Source organism: Bos mutus, chromosome 8 (assembly GCF_027580195.1).
Source record: "Bos mutus isolate GX-2022 chromosome 8, NWIPB_WYAK_1.1, whole genome shotgun sequence".
Classification (NCBI taxonomy): Eukaryota; Metazoa; Chordata; class Mammalia; order Artiodactyla; family Bovidae; genus Bos; species Bos mutus.
Genome location: NC_091624.1, coordinates 14,411,557 through 14,424,964, shown reverse-complemented (window position 1 = coordinate 14,424,964; position 13,408 = coordinate 14,411,557). Strand labels below are relative to the sequence as shown.

The window sequence follows — 13,408 nt, the reverse complement described above, 5'->3', positions numbered from 1 at the left end:
AGGATGACAGGAAGGAATGCTGGAAACTACTTTAGAATATTCAGGATGATTATTTTTAAATGGTACATAGAATCTTTTAGAGAGATACCAGGGAAATGAAGACATAGCTTTAGGTGGCAGCAGTAAGAGTAAAAAGAACTGGGTAAATTTGAGAGTGATTTTTGAAGAAAAATAATAGATCTTCGTAATAAATTAGATAAAGCATAAGAAGAAGGAGAAAATAATTTCAGGGTTAACTTTAACCCTCTTTCTAACAGCCTTGCTATCATGGGATAAACTGATCTCAGGGTCAAATAGCCCTTTACATCCTTCCTTAGCCTTTAAAAGGGAAACCAATGTGTTTCACACCAACGTTCCAACCTAATGGGATGACTCACTTAACCTACATGTTCCTCTTCATCTTTCCACATTACCACTTTCCCTTGTACGTGTCGGCTCTTCCCTTCTAGCCTGCAAATCCCTAGCAGCAAGATCCCTGTCTCACAGAGTATCATGTTCTCAAAACCACCTGAAAGCTGATGATTCCTAAGTCTCTCTGTCTATTCTTGAGCTATCCTGACATGAACTGTGCGTTTACTTGAGCAAAACTACATGCTTGATTTCCAGCCTCTAAATCCAATGTTGTCCCTCTGTTCCTTATCTCAGTAAATGGCGCTACTGTTTACCCTGCTGGTCAAACCAAAAACCTTTGAAAACAGAAGTCAGGTCATGCCATTGCAAAACCCTTGATGAGTTTTCTATCATTCTTGGGGAAAAAAAAAAAAAAATCAAGGTTTTCCCCAAGGCTCAGAGATGTCATATGTTACCACCTTCCTTCTTGTTCACTCCATTCCACCCACGCTTGTCTCCTTGTTCTTCAGACACCTGCACTTCCTGTACCTCAGGGCCTCGGCACTTGTTCTGTCTGCCAAAAATACTCTACCCCCAAGATATCTGTCTAGCTCACTCTCTCAACACTCTTCTCAAATGTTACCTCCTTAAAGAAGTCTTCTGACCACCCCTCTATCACTTACATGTTTTTACCTCTAAGTATTTCTACATGGGCGTTATATACTTAATTGTATATTGTCTATCTGCTCCCACTAGAATGTAAGCTCCATGGGGAGCGGAGGGGGCTTCCTTTTGTTCACTTTTCTCCACAGAGCTCTTAACCCCAGGAGCTGACACACCAGTACAAATTCAATGACTATTTGTAAACATTTTATGTAGACACTTCAGCAGATGTTGGTTTAATAAATAAGCTAACACAGGAAGAAGGTAAGAGTGGATATTTTGCAGTGAAATACTCCCTACGATGTGGTCTACCTTGGAGTGGATATGGGTCAAACTGAACAAAATGAATCCAGAATTTATTCCAACTTTTTAAACAGAGAAACAGCTCACTTATAGTCAGTTTTACAGAAAATTCCAAACAAAATATCTTCTGCAGTTCTTCTGACTCTGTTGACTGGCATCCTCTCAAGCTGAAATCCCTTTCCTGAAGAGGCTTAGGTGCAAGCACAGGGGAATGCCAAAGGAAACCAAAGGCGATAAAGTGATAGAAATTTCAAATGCAAGAATGCCCTTGGTTCTAGAGAGGCAGACTGACATGAGAGTCAGGGGAAATAAGAAAGGCATCTTGTAATCTCACCCATCTAAGCCTCTAAGTAAGGAAAGAGGATTAGAGTCAGGCCTAGGTGAAATTTCATAAGACACACAGGGCAGAAGGGCAAGTGTCAGTGCTTCTGTCTCTCCCTGAATGCCCCAAATCATCAGGACTGTGGAAGAAGGAAACTAACGTACTGAGAAGCTGTAATGGTCTCAAGTCTGTGACAGATGCTTTCTTATGTGTTTCCTCATTTAATCAGTACTGTTCATCCAGTTCAATAATGAAGTCAAAAAGCTTTCCTAGTATTCAGGACAATATAAGAGATAGGCATCTGCTAACCGGATATTTTTACCTACTTGGGAAAACCTAAAACTCAATATTCCTCTAGTGACTATTAAAGCCCATTCTACTTTATCCCTATTTTTTTCCCCAAAAAGATAACCATTTTTTAGATTTAGCTGTAAAATATGCTGTGCACACCCTTGACTTTTCTACCACTCTTCTACTATACGTGTGTGTTGTGTATACAGGTAAACACACTAATATGATACAGTAAATCATTTAGAAAACTGTTACCAACTTTTAGTCCAGAATTAAAGTATTAAAATAGAAATTAAACATACCTCTAGTTGATGAATTAAATCCTGGTAAGTTTTTAGTGGCCCCTCTCCCCTGAAATAAAATAATTATTAAGGAGGTAAGAAAAAGTTATTGCCTAGAAATTGATTTTGTATTAAAGTTTTAGAGCATCCTGTGTATTTACAGATCCAAAATTTTGAAGAATAATATTGAAGAGACGAGTAACACTGTCACTCTTCTTAAAGCAGCTTTAATATTTAACTCTTACCTCTTAAGGCACTTTTAAAAACTGGTAAACATTATATATGTTAATTTTATAATGTAAAGAAAATTAAAACTGACATATTTAAGTCTTTTCTTTTTTAACTTTCTTCATTTTGCTTCATAAACTCAAGATATGAGATCTGAAAAGGCCTTTGTTCCACAATGGATAAAAGATGAGACCAAAAATCAGGAAATTCTCATTTTTTATTCTGATTTCAACTATGGCAAGAACTGAGGTGATTTTGATGAGGCATGTCAGTTAAGTTTCAATTCTGAGTCTATAAAACAAGCAAAACAGTATTTGTGCTACCACTCTCATCAAGAAGATTAAGGAATATCACACTGAAAACTACCAAGAAGAATTAAGAACTTCACAAGTGAAAAGTAAATTACAACAAAGAGCAACAGAATACATTAAGAAGAGCAGCAGCCTAGGCATCAATCAGAAGATCTGAAATCTAGTAGGTACCAGTTTGGCCCTTAATAGCTACTAGTTATGAACACAATATTCTTTTACTCTGATAAACTGTTGTAAGGACAAATGAAATTATGAAGCAGAAACCACTTTAAAAACTATATGACACTGGTATGTGTGAAATCTTTAAAACTATAATGCATTAGAAAATCTAAAATACATAAATTATAAAGAAATATGAGTAACTGTAAATAAATGACAAAGAAACTATATAAATTGTTAAGACAACGTTAAATAATAGCCTTAAGAAAAACTATAAAACCGCTCAGGACAATTACAAAACCGGCGCTGTGAAGACTAACAGATGAGTCTCAGAAAAAAGCAACTAGATGAGGCTGGTGAGCCACTGTCTTAAGGGAAAACAGAAAGATCATGTGGGGGAGAAACAGGTATACTGACAGGGTGGGTAGAACACAAAGCCAGCTTGAGAGTTTATGACAGTTATATTACCAAGACTTGAAGAATGACACAAGGTCTTAGACATTACAGAAAATCCATTTTATTTTCCTGAACATCAGTGGTTCCTGACCAATAACCGTACCCCAGGAATAAGCCCCCCTCCACAGAGCTTTAGTTACCCCTTCTCTTCACAATAGAGCCTTTCATGCTTCCTAGTCTCTGTGGGCCACATGTCATCCCTTGCCAAGATCCACTAGTCTGACTCAGAAACAAAAACTGCTGACCATACAATCCTGAAATACCCTGAGATAAGAAACAAGAAATAAAAGGGACAGTCACAAACTTAAAAAAAAAAATTTCTACTGAGGAATCCTTTACTTGGGAAGATTTTATATACCAAGGGTTTCCCTGGTGGCTCAGATGGTCAAGAATCTGCCTGCAAAGCAGGAGACCTGGGTTCAATCCTTGAGTCAGGAATATCTCCTGGAGAAGGCAATGGCAACCCACTCCAGTATTATTGCCTGGGGAGTTCCATGGACAGAGGAGCCTGGTGGGTTACAGACCAGGGAGGGTCACAAAAAGTTGGACATGACTGAGCAGCTAACATTTTCATTTTATATACCAAACTACATTTGGTAAGTAAAAATTTATTTTTTTCAGTTTTTAGCAGTTAAAAAAATTTTTTCATCTGATTTGTATCACCATGAGATAACTAGCATGATTCCAGTGCAAAGTAAAGATCTCTGTTTTTTTCAGTTAATCTTCACATTTCAGTTAACCACGTCGAGTGTAGGTAAACAAATTCTATTTTACTTTCTTTTGCACACTTGACTCATCAGATTTTTAAGTGATATAAACTAAAAAAAGGAGGTCAAAACTAGTTTGAGAAAATTCAATTCTGGGAGAAGGTTGCTAAGAATTAAGAACAAAGGAAGGAAACCTGGGGGACAAAAAGATCTCCAATGATGGAAAATATGGAAAGATATTAACAAATGACTGCTGACCAGAGGCAAAATTATTCAACTCCTAGCACTTGTCCTTTACCCTCTGCAAGAATCATTTCTCTTGAAAAGGTAGAAGACATCATGAAGACAAGAATGACTCCCTTCCTCACTGCTCATCTTCCTTCCATGTGAAGAAATCTTCACGAGCACAGCCTCCCTCACTCTCTCTGCACTCTCACTTGTCTCACCCCTCAGAAGAGGGTGGACGTTTACGGATTTTTATTTTCAGTCTTTTTGCTGACTCTGCGAAAATAAATTGCACGTGGTAGCCCTTTCATTTTTCCTTCTTCTCTTGGTAGTAAAGGTACCCTTGGAATATATCTGGTCTTTCAAGTGTTTTAAGAGATACATTCTGCCCCTAGGGGGGTAAGATTTCTTAATTCTAGGTATTATTTTTAAAAACCTATTTGCCTATGGCTATAAACTACACTATTCAGTATCAGCTTTATAAATGCCACTGGCCCCCATCTGCCTATTCTTTTGCTTATTTTTCAGTTAATTCTGAATTTGGGTGAAGAAAAAGGGGCTCTTTATTGAGCCCCAATTTCTTTGGAAGGACTGATGCTAAAGCTGAAACTCCAGTACTTTGGCCACCTCATGAGAAGAGTTGACTAATTGGAAAAGACTCTGATGCTGGGAGGAATTGGGGGCAGGAGGAGAAGGGGATGACAAAGGATGAGCTGGCTGGATGGTATCACTGACTTGATGGATGTGAGTCTGAGTGAACTCCGGGAGTTGGTGATGAACAGGGAGGCCTGGCGTGCTGCGACTCATGGGGTCGCAAAGAGTCGGACACGACTGAGTGACTAAACTGAACTGAAAGCTCACACAGTGGTAGAGATCCCAATTAGTTTAGCTGAGCTTCAGAACAAACGGATTACATTCCAGAATACGGAAACAACCGGCAGGCGTGGCCCACTGCTGCTTATAATTTCAAAGTCAAAATGAGTAGAAGAGAAGCCACAACATTGAAGATATCAAGTATTCTCCAGTTTTGAAAAATGGGTAAGATACATATCAGAAAATGAGTGAAAAGTTTGAGGTCATTCCTCGAGAAAATTCTAGAACAGGTTATTGAGTGCATAACTGATTAAAGTTTTAACAACACTGAGATACTATGCCATATGTATAATCGTCCATTATCATAAGAAAAGACAGAATGTAGCTCAGATAAATGTAAAGTTAGGGAAACTCTGCTACATAATGAATGCTGACCCATGGAGGTGTGGCACCCTACTGACATGGCAGAGCTCATGGCTCTATTCCTTGACCTGTGTATAAGCAGTCACTGCATAAAGATTTCAAAGGCATGTCGTTTAAATTTACTGATGCAGGCTGGGGGAGACACTGATATGCGGGATGACGAAAAAGCAGGAAGCAAAATTATTTCAGCACTACGCAAGGAATGGGACACAAACCTGGAAGAGGATCTCAGTGAAGTCTAAACCCTCATTAAAGGAATGTCTTCTTGCTGCATTCACTGAACTGTCGTAAGAACTACTACTTATACAGTCTTTTTACATATATTTGAAACCACCTTTAATCTATCAATGACATAACATAGCACTTTTTCTTTATACCAGATATCATTAAATTCATTTTAAAAGGTAGTGTAACTACATTTACCTAGTAAATAAATACAGAGAATAGGCCATGCTGGACATGTTCCGTCCATATAGAACCATCTCATTCTCCTGATCCTCCCACTTCTCAATCTCGCAGTTGGCATCAGAAGTGAGCAAACCCAGCCTGAGTCCAAGCTTTGCTATCTTGGCTTGCTCCTGCAAAACACACATTTTAATCCCAACGATGTAGTCATTAGCCATGTAAAAGTAAGACTGGAAGTAAGACTACTGCGAGAGAAGCTCTTACCTCAGAGTCAGGCTTATCTGCCTTTAATGATCTCAGGTTTGCACTATTCTTCTGTGACAATAAAAAGATTAGAGCATCTTAAAAACCGGTACAGTTAATTGTGAAGACACGCAATAGTAACGGAAAGCGTAACAAAATTTTAACAAAAATTTTTTCAGTTCATACTTAAACTATATTAAACTGTTTAAGTAAAAACAATTGTGGCTGACCCTTGAACAACGTGGGGGTTAAGGGCGCTGACCCTCACCTTAGCCAAAACCTCCATATAACTTACCAGAGTCCACCCTCCATATCCACAGCTCCCCCGTATCTACGGTTTTATGCCTGTGGATTCAACCAACCTCAGACGGTGTAGCACTGGAGTATGTACTATTGAAAAAAATTCACTAATAAGTGGACCTCCAAGTCCAAACCCATGTCGTTCAAGGGTCCACTGTAATGGCAAATACCCAAATACGTGGCTTCAGCTTTGAACAGGTAGGTAGTCAGAAATCTGGGGCTAGGGAAAGCATCTGTGTTTCAGACTCTTAAAGACTTCCGCAGTCTTCCCACAGACCAATTACTACACACCCAAACCTCCCTGGCCCCTCCTCTAAATTATTCTTAAGAAATGATGTAATAAAATTAACCACTACATGGCAGCTTTCAGTATCTTCCAAATGTTAAGACTCTGGAATTCATTTCCTTTAACCAGCTTGCCCTTTTGAGGGATAAATTTCAGCCTCCTGGTTTCACTTACATCCAGATTCCTAATCCTATATCCCAGGTTATATAGGTAATTATACTTAGAATTTAGGATTTACTATTTGAACCAGCATGCTTTTACGGCCCCTAGCTTTGAAACAGCAAGTTAGTTTCTACGTAGGCTATTTAAAACTCAAGAGTATATTTCCTCTAGGGCAGGAGAAAACATCTTACACCAGTTTGGTTACCAGGCTAGCCCACAGATGATTGCTTACTTGTAACAACCACTACTTATAGCAATGTTTCTTTGAAAAATATATTCAGAAGTTCTCTTGAGATGGCAGCCCAAGTCGGGTATTCCCTGCATTCTGAGATCTGGTGGGAACTCCCCTAGCTGGGGCAGCAGTTCCAGAACAGCTGGGCTAGTAGAGACAAAGGGGCCAGGAGACCAGGGAGCCATTTACTTTTAAAAGGAAACATTTATTTAAAACACACACAAACACACACACACACACACAGCCCCCCGCCCAACCCCCGCCAGAGTCTATATTCACACACACGGACACAAAGTGCAAATTATGATAAAACACGCGTGTGTCTGCTTAGCTTAAGAAGGTAACTCTGAAGTATACATGGGCTTCTCTGTTTTTGTTGCCCTTATTATCACCATGACTTACTACTTCTGACCAGCTATTTTGTCACCACTTTAACTGCAGAACAGAACTGCAACTTTTTCCTTTTTTTCTATCCCATAGTTTATATTTGTTGTGTACCATAAAAGAAATGGGAGGAGGTAAAGGACAGAAAAGAAATACAGTGTCCATAAAGTTACACACACACACACTGCTTCTTGGGTCCATTAGAAAATAAGCAGAGATGATCAATGATTTCCTTGGCTCCGTGTATCATTACACCATCTGTATTTTCTTCCTTAGTCTAGTAGACTATAAAGCAATTGATAAAAGTGTTTAAGAAAGTTAAGAATACCCTAGAAGTTTTTAGGTTTTATTTTATTGGGAATTTTACACTCTACCTTTATTCAATTTAGTTGTGTTTCCATTGTTTTTATTTTTAATTTTACAAATTATTATTATTAAAGTGTTTATATGAAGACTGAAAGGGAATTGCCTGAAAAGGTACAGAAACCATCCTAATAATATAACCAAGCTTGCCATCTAGTGGGCATTATTTTATAAAGCAGTCAGATGAATCAGTTTTAGTCATATAAAGCCAAAAAAAAAAAAACACAACACTTCACGTGTCTAAAAACAAACAAAATGGCTTATTTTCATCAAGGTAGAAAGCATTCAGAAAGTTCTCAGTCTGCATAAAATGGTTCCAACATGATCTTGTGAATTAGACCCCAAGCTATGAAAAACAAACAAAAAAAAACCCCTGACTTCAGATTATGGCTTCTTATTAACCATAAAATCCATTACCTATTCGCTCAACCCCAAACCAAACACAAATAACCAGACTATGGGCTCCATTTAGACTACCACTCAGAATAACAATTCCGAACAGTCCACATTTCATATCCTAGCTTTTTTTGTAATGTCACTTATTGGAGGTTGCGGAGAGTAGCAACAGGCAACAAGAGCATAATTTGAATTCTGAATAAAAATATCTCAAGTGGACAAAGGTCTTCTACTTACCATTGGCTTTGGAAGTGAAAGGTAGCCATACTTCTCTCCTGCAAATAACATAATATAACTTAAAACAAATTTCCCACTACTCACATTTAATTTTTAAAATATTATCAAATAAAATGTTAGTACATTAGTTTTGATAATTTAGTCTAGTAATTACATATGACTGAGGAATAAGATTTTAATTTGGTTTGTGAACATGAAAACAAAATATATTTGGCACAGATTTTGATTTATAAAATTGTTTCTGAAGCCCTGTCTTCACAATTTATGTTTAATACTCCCTACATCAAGATGACATTTGTGCCATCCTTACTTCTGAGTTTACACCTCTAGATAAATTAAGTCCAGAATTAAGTTCCAAAGGCCCTCTCATCTTATGAGGATGCAGAATGATTTTTCATAACAACCTAACTGAGGTCCACTTTCAATATCCAGAGCTTTTCTGCATCTCCAAAACAAAGTTAATCACCCAAGGACAGGAAAGCCTCATTATTTCACTGAAGATACACTCTAATATTCCTTTGTTGTATTGGAACCATCTTGAAGTTAATCTGCCTAGCCTGTAGTTTATAGGGATGTACCAGGTTCCATGGCTCTGCACTTACTTTGTCACTTGGCAGACTGGACGTATGAGATGCTGTTCACTGAAGTGGGGTGAACAGGAAGAGGAGCTTGCTTATGGATGAATACGAACTTACTTGGGGGGCGTATGAGTTGGGAATAAGGGAGTGATCCAGCCAGACAAAAGATAATGAGGCCATGATGTTGATAGTAGAAATGAAGAAAGTGAAAGTGAAAGTGAAGTCACTCAGTCGTGTCCAACTCTTTGCGACCCCATGGACTATAGTCTATCAGGCTCCTCCGTCCATGGGATTTTCCAGGCAAGAGTGCTGGAGTGGATTGCCATTTCCTTCTCCAGGGGATCTTCCTGACCCAGGAATCGAACCTGGGTCTCCCGCATTGCAGGCAGATGCTTTACCATCTGAGCCACCAGGGAAGCAGAAATGAAGACAAGAGGACTGATTTAAGAAGAATTTTACAAGTAAGATTGGTAGGATTCGATGAGTGTAGAGGTAAGAGACAGTTTGAGGATAACTGGGCTTGATCTAATCCAAATTCTGTAATACCCCAGTCCTACCACTGAGAACATGAATTTTTTTTCTGATTGATCATGCCATGTAAAGTCCCTTTCAGGACCAAAACTAATTATAAGAACTTCTAATACGGAATATTAGAGCATATCTTCAGTGAAATAATAAGGCTTTCCTGTCCTTGGGTGATTAACTTTGTTTTGGAGATGCAGAAAAGCTCTGGATATTGAAAGTGGACCTCAATTAGGTCAGAATCTGCAAGCTATGAGAGAAAGCAAGAATTTGACTTTTGTCTAAAATAATCTCAAATTCTAAATGTGGATACACACTCATCACTAAGGAAAGGTGGAATCTTTTTGATCTGGTACCTTCTCATACAAAGGGGGATCATGGCCTCCCTAAAGGCAGAATTGGATGAAGGCAGAGAGGCAGGAAGACAAAGATTGATTTTTGAATTCCTGACACAATCCCAGGAGGCCCTATTATGAAATCTAAGGGTCTCTTGGTAAGGGGACAACCACCTAGCTCTCAGACTGACTTCAGATATGCAAACACTAAAGGCTCTTTTTCACTGCTTAGCATGTTGTTGCTACTTAATTGGTTGGCTAACTGAGACTTGCAAATATATCTGTTTAGTTTCCCAGTCAGGGAGTCAAAATTTGCAGAGCAGAACTTACATGGCTAAAATAGAGTAGAGGCTTTCCAATCATAGTTATGAGTTACAACAGTAGCAAAGAGAAACCAGAATCTGAAGGACCCACTCTGTCCTTCGCAGGGGGCAGGTGCGAGGTAACAGGCAGGTTTGTGGAAATAACCATACAGAATAGGAAGAGCAGCTCAGTTACATTGGCTCGACTCATCAACGACAGCTAACTCAGAGTGGGACTTCTTTGGAGGAAGAGCTGTATTTATGAGCTTCATGATAACAGTCGGGGGCGGGAAGGCAGTGCAAGAAATTAAGCAACTCTGACTCAATTCACCGCATATAAGTAAGGATGCCTCTGAACAGTTAAAGAATGGGTGTCCCATTAATCAAAGGCAGCAGTTCCCTACCTAAAGAGGAATTTCTGTTCAGCATTTAGGAAGTTAAGAAAATCCTGGGGACAGGTTACCCTAACTTTAAGAAAGACTGGGAAGCTTCTCTTCATTTCTTACACAAGTCTTATGGCTAAATGATCAATTCCTTTAAATATGGATCAATTATAATCAATTTACCTTTTAGTATACAAAACTCGCCTCACATAAAAACCCATTCAATACTTAATCAAAGTATCAAAATAATGTGCCATTCAGACTAGCTATCGATTTTTAAATGCAGAAGTGTGGTAAGCATTTATTACATTTTATAAATTATATCTACAAATTCTACTATTCTCTGACTTTTAAATAAATCAATAATTATCCTAGATGGGTATTTTAAAAAACATGATATGTTTAGACGTTCATATTCAGTAAAACATGTAATTTGATGTTATTTTGACTTTAAATGACATTTTAAACAAGCATGCTGACACTAACGGAAGCCATTAAGAAGGAAAAAAAACATAAAAACACATAAACAACTGGACACACAGTACAATGGGAAATAAAAATCCAAGTTGATATTAAAATAAAGAGTAAAAATTATGCCTCTGTACATTGTATGGTGCTATTCTACACGTTGTAGAAATACCAGTGAACTTACCCATCAAACGAAATATTCCAAGATTATGTAGTCATCAAGGAAAGAGATTCCATCCAAGTGGAAGGAAAGCAATTTGAAAATCAAATAACTACATTCATTTCATTATGAAGTTAGTAGAATTATATCAGAGAATTACTGTACTACAGAAGAGCTTTTGTACTAAAACTAAAAAACAATTTATAAGAAGTATAAAAATGACTTAATTTCAATAAGAAAGCTACAATGTTAATATTAATTCAAAAGAATCCCCTATACTGTTGTACAACAAATTTTACTGCTTTGATACTACATTGAAGGACAAGTAATATTTTTACTATTTTTTGTGTAAGATACTTTATTATAAAAATAATCCAGTTGGGTTATAAAAGTTATTCATTTGGCATCTGACATTTTTGACATTAAAAATTAACAGTTACATTAAAATATGAATATATTTCAATATATGAACAGTTTCTCACCTCGTCTTCCTTCAAACACATCATTGATTTCTCTCAGCAGTGTTGACATGTCACTAATTTGGGATTCCCAGGCTTCGCAGAATACATCTAGATTTTCTTTAGCAATTTTACTAGATGGATGCAATGTCAAAGTTTCAGCAGCAGAAATTATCTAAAGAAACAATACACAGGTTTAAACTTCAAAATCTTACCTCTCAGAATCATACTGGAAACCAAACTTAAAATCAACTCAGTGACACAACTATTAATACAAAGCAATTTCCACACGTAAGTCCCATGTTGGGCAATATAGACATGCATAGAAGAATAAAACTTACTGTTCCTTACAAGCTCATCTACAGATAAACAGTAGGCATTATTATAACAAGCAGTGGTGTTCGCACTGGCAGCAATGATGGCAGCAGCAGTAATATATGCATATGCCTGCAAGTGCGTGGTAGATACACCCTTGAGGTACGGTGCTTGATATGCATTAGTATTAATCCTCCAACACAGAAACAAAATACTATCCTTTTCAAATAAGTATTATTCTGATTTTACAGCTGGAGAAACTCAGACTCAAGGATACCAAGTAACTTATGTATGTGGCTCTTTGTGGGCACTGCACCCATGTTCCAGGTGTTGTGAAAACAGTTGTGAATGAAACAGATCAGTGTTCCTCTCTCATGGGGCTCATATTATAATATGGGGAGACAGAGGATTAAAAATTTGCAAGCAAATCATGAAATATCTTCAAAGATGATAAATGGTAAGTATAAAAACAAAGGGCAAGCAGGATGGACGGTATTAGGTAGTCCTAGTATTTTAAGCTAGGTGGTCACTGGCAAAGGTGGCATGTACATGAAGAACTGAAAAATGTGAAGGAATCACAAGGAAGCCTGGGCAAAGGCACCTGAGGTGAGATATTGCTATATATTCTAACAACAGCCAAGCAGGCCAGTGTAGACTGGACTAACATGGAGAAAAGGAAGGTCACCAACGATTTTGTGATGCAGAAATGCACACAGTAGGATAGGCTTTACTCTGAGGGAGACAGGGAGTCACTGAAGAGCCTTCAGAAATGGATATGTAATGGAAAAGAATATAAAAAAGAAAAAGACATAAAAGTGAACCACTTTGCTGTACACTAATAACTAACACAACATTGTCAATCAACTATACTTCAATTAAAAAAAGGAAATCGATATGGTCAGAGCTGCCTTCGAGAGAATTAGACCTAGGTGCTCCTCCTGGGTGGGCACAGTCCCACAGGCACAGGCTTGACAAGCAGGTGGCAGCTTTATGAGGAGAACAAGGCTCCCCATCTTCGGGGAAGGGGGGTGCGTGGCCCGCCAGCGGACAGGAAGCTGGACACAGTAGTGAGGGCTTCTCAACTGGGAGCCACTGTACAGAATGCCGAGTGTTCAGCTGTGCCTTGGGTATGACGGGACACTGCAAACAAAATACAAAAACGACACTGCCAAAGCAGAGATGTCCAGAAATACTATAAATTATCCTAGAGGTGTGCTCTATTTTCTTAAATTACTCCTTTGAGAGATAGGTAACACCACGAATAAAAGCTGAGGCTAAGGGAATAGAAAAAGCCTTTCAAGTTGTAGAAACTGGCAACAGCCTCTATCTATCACCATCCTGGGGAAGAAAATAAGCTTTTCCTAATA

General features: G+C 38.1%; 1 protein-coding gene across 2 annotated transcripts in view; it reads right to left on the bottom strand.

Moving 5' to 3' along the window:
• CTNNAL1 (catenin alpha like 1) overlaps positions 1–13,408 on the bottom strand; it is a 58,225-nt gene that overhangs the window by 4,258 nt on the left and 40,559 nt on the right. Inside the window, exons 11-15 of one of the 2 annotated variants that reach the window (XM_070375156.1) lie at positions 11,751–11,901; positions 8,521–8,558; positions 6,182–6,232; positions 5,936–6,090; positions 2,212–2,260 (exon numbers count right to left, since the gene is read on the bottom strand). In XM_070375156.1, the coding sequence (XP_070231257.1) occupies positions 2,212–2,260; positions 5,936–6,090; positions 6,182–6,232; positions 8,521–8,558; positions 11,751–11,901 (444 nt within the window). The remainder of the gene's footprint in view (positions 1–2,211; positions 2,261–5,935; positions 6,091–6,181; positions 6,233–8,520; positions 8,559–11,750; positions 11,902–13,408) is intronic. The other variant, XM_070375157.1, reaches the window with a different exon arrangement.